The sequence below is a fragment of the Ranitomeya variabilis genome, chromosome 3 (genome assembly GCF_051348905.1).
Source record: "Ranitomeya variabilis isolate aRanVar5 chromosome 3, aRanVar5.hap1, whole genome shotgun sequence".
Classification (NCBI taxonomy): domain Eukaryota; kingdom Metazoa; phylum Chordata; class Amphibia; order Anura; family Dendrobatidae; genus Ranitomeya; species Ranitomeya variabilis.
The window spans coordinates 269,086,663-269,108,978 of NC_135234.1; the positions used below are offsets into that span (position 1 = coordinate 269,086,663).

General features: G+C 43.3%; 1 protein-coding gene across 1 annotated transcript in view; it reads left to right on the forward strand.

Moving 5' to 3' along the window:
- NUDT3 (nudix hydrolase 3) overlaps window positions 1–15,113 on the forward strand; it is a 103,557-nt gene extending 88,444 nt beyond the window's left edge. Inside the window, exon 5 of the mRNA XM_077299167.1 lies at window positions 14,947–15,113. Within this exon, the coding sequence (XP_077155282.1) occupies window positions 14,947–15,113 (167 nt within the window). The remainder of the gene's footprint in view (window positions 1–14,946) is intronic.
- Window positions 15,114–22,316: the final 7,203 nt, after the last annotated feature.

Below are 22,316 nucleotides of genomic sequence, written 5' to 3' on the forward strand. Positions count from 1 at the left end.
GTGTCTGTATATAGGGGGATGTCTGTATATAGGAGTGTTGTTTGTATATAGAGGGATGTCTGTATATAGGAGAGATGTCTGTATATAGAGGGATGTCTCTATATAGGAGTGGTGTCTGTATATAGAGGGATGTCTGTATATAGGAGTTGTGTCTGTATACAGAGGGATGTCTGTATATAGGAGTGGTGTCTCTATATAGGGGGATGTCTGAATATAGGAGATATGTCTGTATATAGAGGGATGTCTGTATATAGGAGTGGTGTCTGTATATAGAGGGATGTCTGTATATAGGAGTGGTGTCTGTATATAGAGGGATGTCTGTATATAGGAGTGGTGTCTGTATACAGAGGGATGTCTGTATATAGGAGTGGTGTCTGTATATAGGGGGATGTCTGTATATAGGAGTGGTGTCTGTATATAGGGGGATGTCTGTATATAGGAGTGGTGTCTGTATATAGAGGGATGTCTGTATATAGGAGTGTTGTCTGTATATAGAGGGATGTCTGTATATAAGAGTGTTGTCTGTATATAGAGGGATGTCTGTATATAGGAGTGGTGTCTGTATATAGAGGGATGTCTGTTTATAGGAGTGGTGTCTGTATATAGAGGGATGTCTGTATATAGGAGTGGTGTCTGTATATAGGGGGATGTCTGTATATAGGAGAGATGTCTGTATATAGAGGGATGTCTGTATATAGGAGTGGTGTCTGTATGTAGAGGGATGTCTGTATATAGGAGTGGTGTCTGTATATAGGGGGATGTCTGTATATTTGAGTGGTGTCTGTATATAGAGGGATGTCTGTATATAGGAGTGGTGTCTGTATATAGGGGGATGTCTGTATATAGGAGTGGTGTTTGTATATAGAGGGATGTCTGTATATAGGAGAGATGTCTGTATATAGGAGTGGTGTCTGTATATAGAGGGATGTCTGTATATAGGAGAGATGTCTGTATATAGAGGGATGTCTGTATATAGGAGTGGTGTCTGTATATAGAGGGATGTCTGTATATAGGAGTGGTGTCTGTATATAGGGGGATGTCTGTATATAGGAGTGGTGTCTGTATATAGGGGGATGTCTGTATATAGGAGTGGTGTCTGTATATAGGGGATGTCTGTATATAGGAGTGGTGTCTGTATATAGAGGGATGTCTGTATATAGGAGAGGTGCCTGCATATAGGAGTGGTGTCTGTATATAGGAGTGGTGTCTGTACATAGGGGATGTCTGTATATAGGAGTGGTGTCTTTATATAGAGGGATGTCTGTATATAGGAGAGATGTCTGTATATAGAGGGATGTCTGTATATAGGAGTGGTGTCTGTATATAGAGGGATGTCTGTTGTGAAATTGGATTTTGGGCTCCCCCGGTGGCCACTGGTGGAATTGAACTGGTGTGCATCATCCCCTCTGTTCACCTGTTCCCATCAGGATGTGGGAGTCGCTATTTAGCCTTGCTCCTCTGTCACTTCCATGCCGGTCAACATTGTAATCAGAAGCCTTTCTGTGCATGTTCCTGCTGCTAGACAACTTCCAGCTAAGTTGGACTTTAGTCCTCGTTTGTTTTTGCATTTTGTTCCAGTTCACAGCTGTAGTTTCGTTTCTGTGTCTGGAAAGCTCTTGTGATCTGAAATTGCCACTCTGATGTTATGAGTTAATACTAGAGTCTTAAAGTAATTTCAGGATGGTATTTTGATAGGGTTTTCAGCTGACCATGAAAGTGCCCTTTCTGTCTTCCTGCTATCTAGTAAGCGGACCTCAATTTTGCTAAACCTATTTTCATACTACGTTTGTCATTTCATCTAAAATCACCGCCAATATATGTGGGGGCCTCTGTCTGCCTTTCGGGGAAATTTCTCTAGAGGTGAGCCAGGACTGTATTTTCCTCTGCCAGGATTAGTTAGTCCTCCGGCCGGCGCTGGGCGTCTAGGGATAAAACGCAGGCAACGCTACCCGGCTACTGTTAGTTGTGCGGCAGGTGTAGTTCATGGTCAGTTTAGTTTCCATCCTTCCAAGAGCTAGTTCTTATGTTTGCTGGGCTATGTTCTCTTGCCATTGAGAACCATAACAGTTTGACCGGCCGGGAAAAAAGGGTTAAATTAATTGACAGAGAAAGGAGAGAAAAGAGAAGTCTGCTGAAGATTTTTTTTTTTTTTTTTTCCCTTCAGTTCTGAGTGTGCTTGTAATTGAATCTCTTGCAAGTCTGCCTATATTGCAGCCTTCCTCTCTCTCTCTCCTTCTAATCCTGGAATGGCTCTGTGTTCACCTGTTTAAAATGGATATTCAGAGTTTAGCTGCAGGTTTGAATAATCTCACCACGAAAGTTCAAAATTTACAAGATTTTGTTATTCATGTTCCTATATCTGAACCTAGAATTCCTTTGCCTGAATTTTTCTCAGGGAATAGATCTTGCTTTCAAAATTTCAAAAATAATTGCAAGTTGTTTTTGTCCCTGAAATCTCGCTCTGCTGGAGATCCTGCTCAGCAGGTCAGGATTGTGATTTCCTTGCTCCGGGGCGACCCTCAGGATTGGGCTTTTGCATTGGCTCCAGGGGATCCTGCGTTGCTCAATGTGGATGCGTTTTTTCTGGCCTTGGGGTTGCTTTATAAGGAACCCCAGTCAGAACTTCAGGCGGAAAAGGCCTTGATGTCCCTATCTCAGGGGCAAGACGAAGCTGAAATATACTGCCAGAAATTTCGTAAATGGGCTGTGCTTACTCAGTGGAATGAGTGCGCCCTGGCGGCGAATTTCAGAGAGGGTCTCTCTGATGCCATTAAGGATGTTATGGTGGGGTTCCCTGTGCCTGCGGGTCTGAATGAGTCCATGACAATGGCTATCCAGATCGATAGGCGTCTGCGGGAGCGCAAACCTGTGCACCATTTGGCGGTGTCTACTGAGAAGACGCCAGAGAATATGCAATGTGATAGAATTCTGTCCAGAAGTGAACGGCAGAATTTTAGACGAAAAAATGGGTTGTGCTTCTATTGCGGTGATTCAACTCACGTTATATCAGCATGCTCTAAGCGAACTAAGAAGCTTGATAAGTCTGTTTCAATTGGCACTTTACAGTCTAAGTTTATTCTATCTGTGACCCTGATTTGTTCTTTATCATCTATTACCGCGGATGCCTATGTCGACTCTGGCACCGCTTTGAGTCTTATGGATTGGTCCTTTGCCAAACGCTGTGGGTATGATTTGGAGCCTCTTGAAACTCCTATACCCCTGAAGGGGATTGACTCCACCCCATTGGCTAGCAATAAACCACAATACTGGACACAAGTAACTATGCGGATTAATCCGGATCACCAGGAGATTATTCGCTTTCTTGTGCTGTATAACCTACATGATGTGTTGGTGCTTGGATTGCCATGGCTGCAATCTCATAACCCAGTCCTTGACTGGAAAGCTATGTCTGTGTTAAGCTGGGGATGTAAGGGGACGCATGGGGACGTACCTGTGGTTTCCATTTCATCATCTATTCCCTCTGAGATTCCTGAATTCTTGACTGAATATCGTGACGTTTTTGAAGAACCTAAGCTTGGTTCATTACCTCCGCACCGGGAGTGCGATTGTGCCATAGATTTGATTCCGGGTAGTAAATACCCTAAGGGTCGTTTATTTAATCTGTCTGTGCCTGAACATGCTGCTATGCGAGAATATATAAAGGAGTCCTTGGAAAAGGGACATATTCGTCCTTCATCATCTCCCTTAGGAGCCGGTTTTTTCTTTGTGGCTAAGAAAGATGGCTCTTTGAGGCCGTGTATTGATTATCGGCTTTTGAATAAAATCACGGTTAAATATCAATATCCGTTGCCACTGCTGACTGATTTGTTTGCTCGCATAAAGGGGGCCAAGTGGTTCTCTAAGATAGATCTTCGTGGGGCGTATAATTTGGTGCGAATTAAGCAGGGGGATGAGTGGAAAACCGCATTTAATACGCCCGAGGGCCACTTTGAGTATTTGGTGATGCCTTTTGGTCTTTCAAATGCCCCTTCAGTCTTTCAGTCCTTTATGCATGACATTTTCCGTGATTATTTGGATAAATTTATGATTGTGTATCTGGATGATATTTTGATTTTTTTCGGATGACTGGGACTCTCATGTCCAGCAGGTCAGGAGGGTTTTTCAGGTTTTGCGGTCCAATTCCTTGTGTGTGAAGGGTTCTAAGTGCGTTTTTGGGGTTCAAAAGATTTCCTTTTTGGGATATATTTTTCCCCCTCTTCCATCGAGATGGATCCTGTCAAGGTTCAGGCTATTTGTGATTGGACGCAACCCTCTTCTCTTAAGAGTCTTCAGAAATTTTTGGGCTTTGCTAACTTTTATCGTCGATTTATTGCTGGTTTTTCTGATGTTGTTAAACCATTGACTGATTTGACTAAGAAGGGTGCTGATGTTGCTGATTGGTCCCCTGCTGCTGTGGAGGCCTTTCGGGAGCTTAAGCGCCGCTTTTCTTCCGCCCCTGTGTTGCGTCAGCCTGATGTTGCTCTTCCTTTTCAGGTTGAGGTCGACGCTTCTGAAATCGGAGCTGGGGCGGTTTTGTCGCAGAGAAGTTCCGATTGCTCCGTGATGAGACCTTGTGCTTTTTTCTCGCGTAAATTTTCGCCCGCCGAGCGGAATTATGATGTTGGGAATCGGGAGCTTTTGGCCATGAAGTGGGCTTTTGAGGAGTGGCGTCATTGGCTTGAGGGGGCTAGACATCAGGTGGTGGTATTGACTGACCACAAAAATTTAATTTATCTTGAGTCCGCCAGACGCCTGAATCCTAGACAGGCGCGCTGGTCGTTGTTTTTCTCTCGGTTTAATTTTGTGGTGTCCTACCTGCCGGGTTCTAAGAATGTTAAGGCGGATGCCCTTTCTAGGAGTTTTGAGCCTGACTCCCCTGGTAATTCTGAACCTACAGGTATCCTTAAGGATGGAGTGATATTGTCTGCCGTTTCTCCAGACCTGCGGCGGGCCTTGCAGGAGTTTCAGGCGGATAGACCTGATCGTTGCCCACCTGGTAGACTGTTTGTTCCTGATGATTGGACCAGTAAAGTCATTTCTGAGGTTCATTCTTCTGCGTTGGCAGGTCATCCTGGAATCTTTGGTACCAGGGATTTGGTGGCAAGGTCCTTCTGGTGGCCTTCCCTGTCTCGAGATGTGCGAGGCTTCGTGCAGTCTTGTGACGTTTGTGCTCGGGCCAAGCCTTGTTGTTCTCGGGCTAGTGGATTGTTGTTGCCCTTGCCTATTCCGAAGAGGCCCTGGACGCACATCTCGATGGATTTTATTTCGGATCTTCCTGTTTCTCAGAAGATGTCTGTCATTTGGGTGGTGTGTGATCGTTTTTCTAAGATGGTCCATTTGGTTCCCCTGCCTAAGTTGCCTTCTTCTTCCGAGTTGGTTCCTCTGTTTTTTCAAAATGTGGTCCGTTTGCATGGTATTCCGGAGAATATCGTTTCTGACAGAGGTACCCAATTCGTGTCTAGATTTTGGCGAGCATTCTGTGCTAGGATGGGCATAGATTTGTCTTTCTCGTCTGCTTTCCATCCTCAGACTAATGGCCAGACCGAGCGGACGAATCAGACCTTGGAGACATATTTGAGGTGTTTTGTGTCTGCAGATCAGGATGATTGGGTTGCTTTTTTGCCTTTGGCGGAGTTTGCCCTCTATAATCGGGCCAGCTCTGCCAACTTGGTGTCTCCCTTTTTCTGTAATTCGGGGTTTCATCCTCGATTTTCTTCTGGTCAGGTGGAATCTTCGGATTGTCCTGGAGTAGATGCTGTGGTGGAGAGGTTGCATCAGATTTGGGGGCAGGTAGTGGACAATTTGAAGTTGTCCCAGGAGAAGACTCAGCTTTTTGCCAACCGCCGGCGTCGGGTTGGTCCTCGGCTTTGTGTTGGGGACTTGGTGTGGTTGTCTTCTCGTTTTGTCCCTATGAGGGTTTCTTCTCCCAAGTTTAAGCCTCGGTTCATCGGCCCGTACAGGATATTGGAGATTCTTAACCCTGTGTCCTTCCGTTTGGACCTCCCTGCATCTTTTTCTATTCATAATGTTTTTCATCGGTCATTATTGCGCAGGTATGAGGTACCGGTTGTGCCTTCCGTTGAGCCTCCTGCTCCGGTGTTGGTTGAGGGCGAGTTGGAGTACGTTGTGGAAAAAATCTTGGACTCACGTGTTTCCAGACGGAAACTCCAGTATCTGGTCAAATGGAAGGGATACGGTCAGGAGGATAATTCTTGGGTGACTGCCTCTGATGTTCATGCCTCCGATCTGGTCCGTGCCTTTCATAGGGCTCATCCTGATCGGTGGTTCTGGTGAGGGTTCGGTGCCCCCTCCTTGAGGGGGGGGGTACTGTTGTGAAATTGGATTTTGGGCTCCCCCGGTGGCCACTGGTGGAATTGAACTGGTGTGCATCATCCCCTCTGTTCACCTGTTCCCATCAGGATGTGGGAGTCGCTATTTAGCCTTGCTCCTCTGTCACTTCCATGCCGGTCAACATTGTAATCAGAAGCCTTTCTGTGCATGTTCCTGCTGCTAGACAACTTCCAGCTAAGTTGGACTTTAGTCCTCGTTTGTTTTTGCATTTTGTTCCAGTTCACAGCTGTAGTTTCGTTTCTGTGTCTGGAAAGCTCTTGTGATCTGAAATTGCCACTCTGATGTTATGAGTTAATACTAGAGTCTTAAAGTAATTTCAGGATGGTATTTTGATAGGGTTTTCAGCTGACCATGAAAGTGCCCTTTCTGTCTTCCTGCTATCTAGTAAGCGGACCTCAATTTTGCTAAACCTATTTTCATACTACGTTTGTCATTTCATCTAAAATCACCGCCAATATATGTGGGGGCCTCTGTCTGCCTTTCGGGGAAATTTCTCTAGAGGTGAGCCAGGACTGTATTTTCCTCTGCCAGGATTAGTTAGTCCTCCGGCCGGCGCTGGGCGTCTAGGGATAAAACGCAGGCAACGCTACCCGGCTACTGTTAGTTGTGCGGCAGGTGTAGTTCATGGTCAGTTTAGTTTCCATCCTTCCAAGAGCTAGTTCTTATGTTTGCTGGGCTATGTTCTCTTGCCATTGAGAACCATAACAGATGTCTGTATATAGGAGAGATGTCTGTATATAGAGGGATGTCTGTATATAGGAGTGGTGTCTGTATATAGGGGGATGTCTGTATATAGGAGTGGTGTCTGTATATAGAGGGATGTCTGTATATAGGAGAGATGTCTGTATATAGAGGGATGTCTGTTTATAGGAGTGGTGTCTGTATATAGAGGGATGTCTGTATATAGGAGAGATGTCTGTATATAGAGGGATGTCTGTATATAGGAGTGGTGTCTGTATATAGGGGGATGTCTGTATATAGAAGTGGTGTCTGTATATAGGGGGATGTCTGTATAAAAGAGTGGTGTCTGTATATAGAGGGATGTCTGTATATAGGAGTGGTGTCTCTATATGGGGGGATGTCTGTATATAGTAGAGATGTCTGTATATAGGGGGATGTCTGTAAATAGGAGTGGTGTCTGTATATAGAGGGATGTCTGTATATAGGAGTGGTGTCTGTATATAGGGGGATGTCTGTATATAGGAGAGATGTCTGTATATAGAGGGATGTCTGTATATAGGAGTGGTGTCTGTATATAGAGAGATGTCTGTATATTGGAGTGGTGTCTGTATATAGGGGGATGTCTGTATATAGGAGAGATGTCTGTATATAGAGGGATGTCTGTATATAGGAGTGGTGTCTGTATGTAGAGGGATGTCTGTATATAGGAGTGGTGTCTGTATATAGGGGGATGTCTGTATATTTGAGTGGTGTCTGTATATAGAGGGATGTCTGTATATAGGAGTGGTGTCTGTATATAGGGGGATGTCTGTATATAGGAGTGGTGTCTGTATGTAGAGGGATGTCTGTATATAGGAGTGGTGTCTGTATATAGGGGGATGTCTGTATATTTGAGTGGTGTCTGTATATAGAGGGATGTCTGTATATAGGAGTGGTGTCTGTATATAGGGGGATGTCTGTATATAGGAGTGGTGTCTGTATATAGAGGGATGTCTGTATATAGGAGAGATGTCTGTATATAGAGGGATGTCTGTATATAGGAGTGGTGTCTGTATATAGAGGGATGTCTGTATATAGGAGAGATGTCTGTATATAGAGGGATGTCTGTATATAGGAGTTGTGTCTGTATATAGAGGGATGTCTGTATATAGGAGAGATGTCTGTATATAGAGGGATGTCTGTATATAGGAGTGGTGTCTGTATATAGAGGGATGTCTGTATATAGGAGAGGAGCCTGCATATAGGAGTGGTGTCTGTATATAGGAGTGGTGTCTGTACATAGGGGATGTCTGTATATAGGAGTGGTGTCTTTATATAGAGGGATGTCTGTATATAGGAGAGATGTCTGTATATAGAGGGATGTCTGTATATAGGAGTGGTGTCTGTATATAGAGGGATGTCTGTATATAGGAGAGATGTCTGTATATAGAGGGATGTCTGTATATAGGAGTGGTGTCTGTATATAGGGGGATGTCTGTATATAGGAGTGGTGTCTGTATATAGAGGGATGTCTGTATATAGGAGAGATGTCTGTATATAGAGGGATGTCTGTTTATAGGAGTGGTGTCTGTATATAGAGGGATGTCTGTATATAGGAGAGATGTCTGTATATAGAGGGATGTCTGTATATAGGAGTGGTGTCTGTATATAGGGGGATGTCTGTATATAGAAGTGGTGTCTGTATATAGGGGGATGTCTGTATAAAAGAGTGGTGTCTGTATATAGAGGGATGTCTGTATATAGGAGTGGTGTCTCTATATGGGGGGATGTCTGTATATAGTAGAGATGTCTGTATATAGGGGGATGTCTGTAAATAGGAGTGGTGTCTCTATATAGGGGGATGTCTGAATATAGGAGTGGTGTCTGTATATAGGGGGATGTCTGTATATATGAGTGGTGTCTGTATATAGAGGGATGTCTGTATATAGGAGAGATGTCTGTATATAGAGGGATGTCTGTATATAGGAGTGGTGTCTGTATATAGAGGGATGTCTGTATATAGGAGAGATGTCTGTATATAGAGGGATGTCTGTATATAGGAGTGGTGTCTGTATATAGAGGGATGTCTGTATATAGGAGTGGTGTCTGTATATAGGGGGATGTCTGTATATAGGAGTGGTGTCTGTATATAGGGGGATGTCTGTATATAGGAGTGGTGTCTGTATATAGGGGGATGTCTGTATATAGGAGTGGTGTCTGTATATAGGGGATGTCTGTATATAGGAGTGGTGTCTGTATATAGAGGGATGTCTGTATATAGGAGTGGTGTCTGTATATAGGGGGGTGTCTGTATATAGGAGTGGTGTCTGTATATAGGGGGATATCTGTATATAGGAGTGGTGTCTGTATACAGATGGATGTCTGTATACAGGAGTGGTGTCTGTATATAGGGGGATGTCTGTATATAGGAGTGGTGTCTGTATATAGGGGGATGTCTGTATATAGGTGTGGTGTCTGTATATAGGGGGATATCTGTATATAGGAGTGGTGTCTGTATGTAGAGGGATGTCTCTATATAGGAGAGATGTCTGTATATACAGGGATGTCCGTATATAGGAGTGGTGTCTGTATATAGAGGGATGTCTGTATATAGGAGTGGTGTCTGTATATAGAGGGATGTCTGTATATAGGAGTGGTGTCTGTATACAGAGGGATGTCTGTATATAGGAGTGGTGTCTGTATATAGGGGGATGTCTGTATATAGGAGTGGTGTCTGTATATAGGGGGATGTCTGTATATAGGAGTTGTGTCTGTATGTAGAGGGGTGTCTGTATATAGGAGTGGTGTCTGTATACAGAGGGATGTCTGTATATAGGAGTGGTTTCTGTATATAGGGGGATGTCTGTATATAGTAGTGGTGTCTGTATATAGGGGGATGTCTGCATATAGGAGTGGTGTCTGGATATAGAGGGATGTCTCTATGTAGGAGAGATGTCTGTATATACAGGGATGTCTGTATATAGGAGTGGTGTCTGTATATAGAGGGATGTCTGTATATAGGAGTGGTGTCTGTATATAGAGGGATGTCTGTATATAGGAGTGGTGTCTGTATATAGAGGGATGTCTGTATATAGGAGTGGTGTCTGTATACAGAGGGATGTCTGTATATAGGAGTGGTGTCTGTATATAGGGGGATGTCTGTATATAGGAGTGGTGTCTGTATATAGAGGGATGTCTGTATATTGGAGTGGTGTCTGTATATAGAGGGATGTCTGTATGTAGGAGTGGTGTCTGTATACAGAGGGATGTCTGTATATAGGAGTGGTGTCTGTATATAGGGGGATGTCTGTATATAGGAGTGGTGTCTGTATATAGGGGGATATCTGTATATAGGAGTGGTGTCTGTATATAGAGGGATGTCTGTATATAGGAGTGGTGTCTGTATATAGAGGGATGTCTGTATATAGGAGTGATGTCTGTATATAGAGGGATGTCTGTATATAGGAGTGGTGTCTGTATATAGAGGGATGTCTGTATATTGGAGTGGTGTCTGTATATAGAGGGATGTCTGTATATAGGAGTGGTGTCTGTATATAGGGGGATGTCTGTATATAGGAGTGTTGTTTGTATATAGAGGGATGTCTGTATATAGGAGAGATGTCTGTATATAGAGGGATGTCTCTATATAGGAGTGGTGTCTGTATATAGAGGGATGTCTGTATATAGGAGTGGTGTCTGTATATAGAGGGATGTCTGTATATAGGAGTTGTGTCTGTATACAGAGGGATGTCTGTATATAGGAGTGGTGTCTCTATATAGGGGGATGTCTGAATATAGGAGATATGTCTGTATATAGAGGGATGTCTGTATATAGGAGTGGTGTCTGTATATAGAGGGATGTCTGTATATAGGAGTGGTGTCTGTATATAGGGGGATGTCTGTATATAGGAGTGTTGTTTGTATATAGAGGGATGTCTGTATATAGGAGAGATGTCTGTATATAGAGGGATGTCTCTATATAGGAGTGGTGTCTGTATATAGAGGGATGTCTGTATATAGGAGTGGTGTCTGTATATAGAGGGATGTCTGTATATAGGAGTTGTGTCTGTATACAGAGGGATGTCTGTATATAGGAGTGGTGTCTCTATATAGGGGGATGTCTGAATATAGGAGATATGTCTGTATATAGAGGGATGTCTGTATATAGGAGTGGTGTCTGTATATAGAGGGATGTCTGTATATAGGAGTGGTGTCTGTATATAGAGGGATGTCTGTATATAGGAGTGGTGTCTGTATATAGGGGGATGTCTGTATATAGTAGTGGTGTCTGTATATAGGGGGATGTCTGTATATAGGAGTGGTGTCTGTATATAGAGGGATGTCTGTATATAGGAGTGTTGTCTGTATATAGAGGGATGTCTGTATATAAGTGTTGTCTGTATATAGAGGGATGTCTGTATATAGGAGTGGTGTGTGTCTGTATATAGAGGGATGTCTGTATATAGGAGTGGTGTCTGTGTATAGGGGGATGTCTGTATATAGGAGTGGTGTTTGTATATAGAGGGATGTCTGTATATAGGAGAGATGTCTGTATATAGAGGGATGTCTGTATATAGGAGTGGTGTCTGTATATAGAGGGATGTCTGTATATAGGAGAGATGTCTGTATATAGAGGGATGTCTGTATATAGGAGTGGTGTCTGTATATAGAGGGATGTCTGTATATAGGAGTGGTGTCTGTATATAGGGGGATGTCTGTATATAGGAGTGGTGTCTGTATATAGGGGGATGTCTGTATATAGGAGTGGTGTCTGTATATAGGGGATGTCTGTATATAGGAGTGGTGTCTGTATATAGAGGGATGTCTGTATATAGGAGAGGTGCCTGCATATAGGAGTGGTGTCTGTATATAGGAGTGGTGTCTGTACATAGGGGATGTCTGTATATAGGAGTGGTGTCTTTATATAGAGGGATGTCTGTATATAGGAGAGATGTCTGTATATAGAGGGATGTCTGTATATAGGAGTGGTGTCTGTATATAGAGGGATGTCTGTATATAGGAGAGATGTCTGTATGTAGAGGGATGTCTGTATATAGGAGTGGTGTCTGTATATAGGGGGATGTCTGTATATAGGAGTGGTGTCTGTATATAGAGGGATGTCTGTATATAGGAGAGATGTCTGTATATAGAGGGATGTCTGTTTATAGGAGTGGTGTCTGTATATAGAGGGATGTCTGTATATAGGAGAGATGTCTGTATATAGAGGGATGTCTGTATATAGGAGTGGTGTCTGTATATAGGGGGATGTCTGTGTATAGAAGTGGTGTCTGTATATAGGGGGATGTCTGTATAAAAGAGTGGTGTCTGTATATAGAGGGATGTCTGTATATAGGAGTGGTGTCTCTATATGGGGGGATGTCTGTATATAGTAGAGATGTCTGTATATAGGGGGATGTCTGTAAATAGGAGTGGTGTCTCTATATAGGGGGATGTCTGAATATAGGAGTGGTGTCTGTATATAGGGGGATGTCTGTATATACGAGTGGTGTCTGTATATAGAGGGATGTCTGTATATAGGAGAGATGTCTGTATATAGAGGGATGTCTGTATATAGGAGTGGTGTCTGTATATAGAGGGATGTCTGTATATAGGAGAGATGTCTGTATATAGAGGGATGTCTGTATATAGGAGTGGTGTCTGTATATAGAGGGATGTCTGTATATAGGAGTGGTGTCTGTATATAGGGGATGTCTGTATATAGGAGTGGTGTCTGTATATAGGGGGATGTCTGTATATAGGAGTGGTGTCTGTATATAGGGGATGTCTGTATATAGGAGTGGTGTCTGTATATAGAGGGATGTCTGTATATAGGAGAGGTGCCTGCATATAGGAGTGGTGTCTGTTTATAGGAGTGGTGTCTGTACATAGGGGATGTCTGTATATAGGAGTGGTGTCTTTATATAGAGGGATGTCTGTATATAGGAGAGATGTCTGTATATAGAGGGATGTCTGTATATAGGAGTGGTGTCTGTATATAGAGGGATGTCTGTATATAGGAGAGATGTCTGTATATAGAGGGATGTCTGTATATAGGAGTGGTGTCTGTATATAGGGGGATGTCTGTATATAGGAGTGGTGTCTGTATATAGGGGGATGTCTGTATATAGGAGTGTTGTCTGTATATAGGGGGATGTCTGTATATAGGAGTGGTGTCTGTATATAGGAGTGGTGTCTGTATATAGGGGGATGTCTGTATATAGGAGTGGTGTCTGTATATAGAGGGATGTCTGTATATAGGAGAGGTGCCTGCATATAGGAGTAGTGTCTGTATATAGGAGTGGTGTCTATATAGAGGGATGTCTGTATATAGAAGTGATGTCTGTATATAGGGGGATGTCTGTATATAGGAGTGGTGTCTGTATATAGGGGGATGTCTGTATATAGGAGAGATGTCTGTATAAGGGAGAGATGTCTGTATATAGAGGGATGTCTGTATATAGGAGAGATGTCTGTATATAGGAGTGGTGTCTGTATATAGGGGATGTCTGTATATAGTGGGATGTCTGTATATAGGAGTGGTGTCTGTATATAGGGGATGTCTGTATATAGTGGGATGTCTGTATATAGGAGTGGTGTCTGTATATAGGGGGATGTCTGTATATAGGAGTGGTGTCTGTATATAGGGGGATGTCTGTATATAGGAGTGTTGTCTGTATATAGGGGGATGTCTGTATATAGGAGTGGTGTCTGTATATAGGGGGATGTCTGTATATAGGAGTGGTGTCTGTATATAGAGGGATGTCTGTATATAGGAGAGGTGCCTGCATATAGGAGTAGTGTCTGTATATAGGAGAGGTGCCTGCATATAGGAGTAGTGTCTGTATATAGGAGTGGTGTCTATATAGAGGGATGTCTGTATATAGAAGTGATGTCTGTATATAGGGGGATGTCTGTATATAGGAGTGGTGTCTGTATATAGGGGGATGTCTGTATATAGGAGAGATGTCTGTATAAGGGAGAGATGTCTGTATATAGAGGGATGTCTGTATATAGGAGAGATGTCTGTATATAGGAGTGGTGTCTGTATATAGGGGATGTCTGTATATAGTGGGATGTCTGTATATAGGAGTGGTGTCTGTATATAGAAGGATGTCCGTATATTGTAGTGGTGTCTGTATATAGGGGTATGTCTGTATATAGGAGTGGTATCTGTATATAGAGGGATCTCTGTATATGGTAGTGGTGTCTGTATATAGAGGGATGTCTGTATGTAGGAGTTGTGTCTGTATATAGGAGTGGTGTCTGTATATAGGAGTGATGTCTGTATATAAGAGGATGTGGCCAAAGTGGCTACCGAGAAGCTGTGTGCTCCAAAGTGGCTACCAAGGATTCCTGCATGCCAAAATGGCTACCAAGGGGCCAAAGTTGCTAACAAGGGGCCCCGCACATCAAAGTGGCTACCAAGGGGCCAAATTGGGTACCCAGGGGCAGGGCCCTGCATGCCAGACTTGCTCCTGAGGTTCATTGGCAGCTGGCAGCGCTGTTCAAGCACCATGTATTTCCTTCAGGAAATGCCCATCTAGTTTGTTTTATGATATTGCTGTGGACTGAGCTTGTTGCTATATGTATTTTACATTTACAGTAATTTACAATGTGTGATTATTAATTCATTTAACTGTAATCAAGTTTTTGCTGTAAAAGAATAGTACACGATTGAGACAAGGATAGGAACGAGAGTGAGCTTACTAATGTTTGAATAAAAGGGATCAAGCCAGCGTAGTGCAGAGTACCAGATGGTTGAGAGTTCAGGATCGCTGCTTACTCTCCAGGGTATGGGATTACAAAGAAGTTGTTGCTTGATCAAGACGTTCTCATTCATGCAGCAAAGAATGCTGGAAACCTGACTAGTGAATGAATGTTTGTCAGTTCTGAAAACTGTGATCTTAAATGACAATTCCAGTTACTCTTTCATAGGAAGAAAACGGTGCTGGTTCAGCATTGAGGAGGCGGTCCATGCTTTGCAGGGTCACAAACCCGTGCAGGCATCCTACTTCCAAAGCCTGAGACAAAGTTGCCATCCTAACAATGGAGCCATCTCCATGCCCAGCCAAAGTGCACTACCTGATATCCAGGGTGGATAAAAATCAATGTTTTTTTAAAAAAATCAAAAAAATCGGATTTTTTTTATTTAAATCGGATTTTTTTGATTTAAATCGGATTTTTTTCAATAAACTGCTTTTTGAGGAAAATATTTTACCATCCAAAGGTTCTTCCATCATGAGATAAAGCGGAGTTGTTTAACTCAGTAGAATAAAGGCTGTATATGTGTAACATTCACAATGCCATGCTCTTCCAGAGGTTTCTGTAGGATGCTGACTATCCAACAAGTTTGGGCATGTCAACTGAATGGAAAAAGAAACTAAACCAAAAGTGAAACCAAGCTAGAAGTGTGGAATTAAAGGGGCAGTATGAACAAAATGTGGAGGCTATTAATAGTTTATACAATTAAGACATGCTGCTTTTAAACACCTACCTATTGCCATATAGTAAAACAAAAAAGATTTTTACTTACTTTGGGGTCCCCCCCTCACCCTGGCGTTAGATCGTTGCCCCTAGTTTCGTCCGTGTAACTATGGGCGCACATGCGCACTGCTCTCACTTCTCATTTTAATCGTGATTTATATTAAAAAAAACCTTTTGATTTAAATCAGTGATTTAAATCATGATTAAAATCGATCCGATTTAAATAGAAAAAAATCTTTTGATTTAAATCGTGATTTAAATCATGATTTAAATCGGCGTGATTTAAATCAATCCACCCTGCTGATATCAGATGACCTGTTCATTCCATGGACTCCCTCCTTCTCCCGTGGCTCCTTCTCCAAATTGGGAAGCAGGTTGCAGCAGAAAGAGCTGCGCTGAAAGTGCTGTGCTCCATTGGGCTTCTACCATGCTGTTGGCAGCGATGGATTGTGCATGCTGTGATTCCTTTTTCCTATTTCACATGGACCTGTTCAGTTATTGGCGCCCTTCCCCCCACCTCCCTTTTTATGTAATTTGTGCCATAACTTTATGTAATTTATTTTGCCTTTCAACTCCACCTATAATATTTCCTCCCAACTAATACATCTTACACTTTATCTTTCTATTTTAAGTTCTGTTTTGTACATATGCTTCAACTTTGTCAAGTTTTTTTATCTGGTACGTTAAACTGCTTTAGTTAAGTTATGAGCGTTTTACAAAATGGTAGGGTTTTCAAAGTGGTAGTATGGATTACCATACCCATATCTATTATTTACAGAATGTAAATTGAAAAACAGTAGTTTGTAATAAAATAATTTGGCACTGTCGCACTAGGTGATAACAGCAACAGAATAGCCAAATGGTTAAACACATGAATATATGGAGAATATACCAGGGATTCTACCCGCTGGAGCACCATAGTTTTCATTGCCCGTGCTACTATCAGGATATCAGGAGTTTAACCTTTTCGCGACATGCGCCATACATGTAGAGCGCATGTCGTATCTCCCCCTCTTATGTGGGCTCCGGTGCTGAGCACACATCTTTCCTGGCACATGTCAACTGTTTTGATCACATCATCTCGGGTCACCGATGGGTTGGCATCACAACCAGAGGTCTCCAGCAGACCTCTATGGTTGTCATTGCTGGATTGCTAGGGGCGCCGCCCGGTGGACAATCTATCAAGCCATAAAAAGAATTAATCCGATCGGTAAACGGCGTAGCAAAAAAAAAAAGTCAAAACCCCAGAATTACGGTTTTTTGGTCGCAGCAAACGGGCGATCAAAAGATAATATGCACACCAAAATGTCACCTTGGCATGCAAAAAATAAGCCCTCACCCAGCACCAGATCCTGAAAAATGGAGACACTATACAGGTCTCGGAAAATGACGCAATTTTTTTTTTTTTTTTTTAAACAAACCTTGGAATTTTTTTTCACCACTTAAATAAAAAATAACCTATACATGTTGGTAGACACCAAACTCGTAATGACCTGTAGAATCATAATGGCAGGTCAGTTTTATCATTTCGTGAACATGGTAAAAAGAAAAAACAGTTGTGGAATTACACTTTTTTTTTTTTTTTCTACTGCATATTGATGGAAAAATAAAGTCATGGGTCTGGGAAAAAGGGGACCGAAAAACAAAAACAGGCTTCATTATGAAGGAGTTAACTCCACGCACGTTCTGTAGATCTTCACTTACGGCACCATGGATAACAGTAGCTCAGTGCATCTCTGCCTAAAGGACTACTACTAGGTGGATGCTATTGCACATATTTCCTTGCCGTAAGACAGCGTTATTACTGCTTGGCTTATCCTGCTTGACACTTATTTAGTATTTATTGGTTTTACCTTGTGGATCCATTATCCCAATATAAATTGGTTTTCACATTGCAGCTATATGTTTGGCACCAGTGTTCTTTCTGCCAGTGCTACTCATGCAGCCTTCACCAGTTGTGCATATCTATTGTGCATAGATTTATTTCTGTAACCATTTTGGCTATTCTCTTGTTGCTGTATCACTTTTAGCGTAGCAGTGCCTAATTATTTTATCATGTTATTACTTTTTACGGGCCAACACCCAAGGCTCATTTTGGTTTGCCTGCAGCTTTTAACCCATATCAGCTTTTTTATTAGTGTTTTATATTTGATTTCCAGTGTAATTTTAATTTGCAAAGCAAGCATAGCTTTAGAAACGGCTATAAGTAAATGAGTTTAGCTTTGCAAAAGATATAAAAATCTGCAAAAATGACTCTCATGGTTAAAGGTAAGGTACCGCGTTTGTAGAGCATTAATTAATCAATGTAATGTAGCATAACATGCTGTTATAACCAAGATTTGAATGCATGTAAAACAGATTTCATGAGTTATACGAGTAGAAAGAAGGAACAGGGGGCTGACATCTTGGTTTCACAGCAGTAGCACGACACTAGCAGTGTCATATTACGGCACCCCATGGACATAGGAGATAATAGACCGCCGCGGACCCTATCTATAACATTGAAGAGGCATTAGCAGTGAGCTGGGCACGCCTCTGTGGGCTGCACAACTCACTGCTGTAGGTGTGACTGGCCGCCATTTTACTATAGCCCAGTGCTATCTGCCCAGCTCCACTTGCTCTCTATCGCTGCAGGACAGAAGCGCTAACTGGAGCCGGAAAGTGGGGAGTGCGGGTGATTTACCTCCCTGCTCCTCTGTACTCCAGGCATTGTGCGTTCTGAGCAGTCATCCTCTGCTCTCACACGCTGCCCTCCCTGGGTGCTTTTCCTGCTATGTCTCCGCCTCCCCACTTGCACACAGTCCCGGAGATCAAGCTGTATTCTCTCCCCCCCGTATCGCTCTTCCTCTTCTCCTCCCTGCATTCTCTCCCCGTGTCCTTCTTCCTCCTCTCCCCGTGTCGCTCTCCCTCCTCTCCCCCCTGCATTCTCTGCCCCCCCCCGTGTCGCTCTCCCCCCTGCAATCTCTCCCCCCCGTGTCGCTCTCCTTCCTCTCCCCCCTGCATTCTCTCCCCGTGTGGGGGGGTCTCTATGCGTGTGTGCAAGCATCGTCCGATGGGACTACAAGTGCTAGACTGACAGTGATTGACACATTAGCCAATGATGGGACAGTAATAGTCATCCAGCTAATGTGTTGAATGAAAAAAAAAATACTCCATACATGCTACATACATGCTACATACATCCATACATGCTACATACATGCTACATACATGCTGCACACATACATCCATACATGCTACATACATGCTACATGCATGCTACATACATACTACATACATACATACTGCATACATGCTACATACATGCTACATACATACATACTGCATACATACATGCTATACATACATATAGACATACAGTACATTAAACATAGATTACATACTCACCATTACTTGTCATTTTGTTCCCCGAAGCCAGTGTCCTCTGTAAAAAATATGAAAAAAACAAACAACCAATATACTCCCTGTCCGCAGAAATCCACGAGTGTCCCACGACGATCTCCCATGGAGAGCAGCAGCATCAGATAATGCGACTGCTCTCCAGGGACTCCAGGAACACAATGAGGGCAGGAAGGTATCCTTCCACCACTGTATTCCTCCGCCGCTGTAAAAAAAAAAGTCTCTAGTCTCACTTTATGGCATTGCTGGGTAAGACATTTTCCCACGCAGCTTTTTGCCATAAAGTAAGACTTTGAACCTTAGTAACCTCAGTGATGCGCTGCAGGAGCCATTGTCTCCTGTCAGTGTGTCACTGAGGGTCCTATAGAGCAGTGACATCACCCGATGTCACTGTTCTATAGGGGAGATCGTCGTGGACACTCGTTATTAATTGGACTACGGCGGACAGGTAGTATACGGTTTATTATTTTACGTTTTTTGCAAGCGCTGAATTATGGTGAAATGAAGAATATTAAAATACTTTTTCCTAATGTGTGCGTGTTTTATTAACCCTTTCTTACTATTGGATTAATAACGGATAGGCGTCTTATTGACGCCTCTCCATTATTAACCTGGCTTAATGTCACCTTACAATAGCAAGGTGACATTAACCCCTTATTACCCCATATCCCACCGCTACACGGGAGTGGGAAGAGAGGGGCTAAGTGCCAGAATTGGCGCATCTTACAGATGCGCCATTTCTGGGGCGGCTGCGGACTGGTATTTGTAGCCGGGGGGGGGGGGCAATATCCATGGCCCCTCTCTAGGCTATGAATATCAGCCCGCAGCTGTCTGCGTAGCCTTTCTGGCTATAAAATATAGGGGGACCCCACGTAATTTTTTTGGGGGGGATCCCCCTATTTTAATAGCGAGTAAAGGCTACGCAGACAGCTGCGGGCTGATATTCATAGAAGGCTACAAATATTGGCCCCCGGCCGTCGGCTTTCCCCCTCTGGCGCAGAAAATTGCACGGGAGCCCACTCCGTTTTTTTTTGTTGTTTTTTTTTTATTCAACGCTCATAAAGGCCTCTTTCACACTTGCGTCGGTACGGGTCCGTCGCTATGCGTCGGCTCGTCGTACCGACGCATGTTGTGAAATTTGTGCCTGACGTGGGCAACGGATGCAGTTTTTCAACACATCCGCTGCCCATTCTGAAGTCTGGAAGGAGGGGGCGGAGTTTTGGCCGCGCATGCGCGGTAGAAAATGGCGGACGCGATTGACAAAAAAGTTCACTTGAACGTTTTTTCGTGCCGACGGTCCGCCAAAACACGACGGATCCGTTGCACGACGGACGCGACGCGTGGCCATCCGTCACAATCCGTCACTAATACAAGTCTATGGGTAAAAAAAAAACGCATCCTGCGAGCACATTTGCAGGATCAGGTTTTTTCCACCAGATCAGGGTTTTTTCCGCCGGATCCATTTTTTTTCCGCAGGATCCGTTTTTTTCCACCAGATCCGTTTTTTTTTCCGCCAGATCCGTTTTTTTTCCTCCGGATCCATTTTTTCCTGCATGATCTGTTTTTTTTCCGCCAGATCCATTAATTTTTCCCCCGGATCCATTTTTTTTCCCGCCGGATCCGTTTTTTTCCCGCCGGATCCGTTTTTTTCCCGCCGGATCAGTTTTTTTCCGCCGGATGTTTTTTTCCGCCGGATCAGTTTTTTCCACCGGATCCGTTTTTTTCCCGCCGGATCCTTTTTTTTTTACAACCGGATCCGTTATTTCCCGCCAGATGCTTTTTTGGCCGCCGGATCCGTTTTTTTCCACCGGATCCGTTTTTTTCCACCGGATCCGTTTTTTTCCCACCAGATCCGTTTTTTCCCGCCGGATCAGTTTTTTTCCTGCCGGATCCTTTTTTTTTTTCGCCGGATCCGGTTTTTTTCGTCGGAACCGTTTTTTTCCGCCGGATCCGTTTTTTTATATGATGCTGCTGCTTTCCACGGGAGATCGTCGTGGGACACTCGTGGATTTCTGCGGACAGGGAGTATATTGGTTGTTTGTTTTTTTCATATTTTTTACAGATGACACTGACTTCGGGGAACAAAGTGACAAGTAACGGTGAGTATATACTCTGTTATATGTACTGTATGTCTATATGTATGTCATGTATGTAATGTATGAATGTACTGTATGTAGTATGTATGTATGTATGGAGTATGAATGTAGTATGTATGTATGTAGCATGTATGGAGTATGTATGGAGTATTTTTTTTTTTTATATTCAACACATTAGCCGGATGATGGGACTACTACTGTCCCATCATTGGCTACTGTGTCAATCACTGTCAGTCTAGCAGGCATCGTCCGATGGGCCTTGTAGTCCCATCGGACGATGCCTGCACAGACACAAAGACCCCCGGCAGGCCGTACAGACCGTACAGACCCCCCAGCAGGCACGCTCACACAGGGTTAATGCCGGCGGTAACGGACCGCGTTATGCCGTGTTTGACGCACTCCGTAACCGCTGCTATTAACCCTGTGTGTCCCCAACTTTTTACTATTGATGCTGCTTATGCGACATCAATAGTAAAAAAAAATGTAATGTTAAAAATAATAAAAAAAAACCTGCTATGCTCACCCTCCGTCGTTGCGTCCTCTCCTCGGCGGTGCAAGCGGCAGGCTCCAGTGCCAAGGATGGTATGCGGTATGCAAGAAGGACCTTCCATGACGTCACGCTCATGTGACCGCGACGTCACGCTCATGTGACCGCGACGTCATGACAGGTCCTGCGCGCATCCAACCCTGGGACAGGAAGCACACCACTTGTGTGATAGCAGATCACAGAGCAGTCACACACAAAATGGCGCTGCCCTGTGATGCTGCTCTTCATTCTGCCCCAGGGATATTAGACCACCCAAAAGGGGAGGGAAATGGTGATGTCAGCAGGTACTGCCCCAATTTTCCAGCTAACAGTAAAGCTGGTAAGTCTCACTATAGCTGCATGAGGTCTAAAACGGAAAATTCTCCCCCTAGTGGTAAATATATATATTTGTAAGAAAATATATAATATTTTTCATATAGAAATGTTTGCAAACAGTGCAAACATTGCATTAATACATTTTATTTACTATTTTAAGCTTAATTTCACAAAAAAACAAACTACAAGAAAACTGGTGGCACCTTCCCTTTAAATAATCTCCTCACTGGAAACAATGTATCTAAGTTATCCAAGTTTGCATTTGGTAGGAATCCTAAAGTTCTTTGCACTGTTTGTCTGCAACTGAAAATATAATCACCCTTGACAAGGCACTAGACATATTACACTGGACACCTACAATTGTGTCTCTGGGGTTGCTGTTTTTACATAATGTACTTTTTCTTGCTGAATATTTCCCTCCCTTTTTACCTCTCTTGGCGAATGTTCACCATACAAGCCCACCA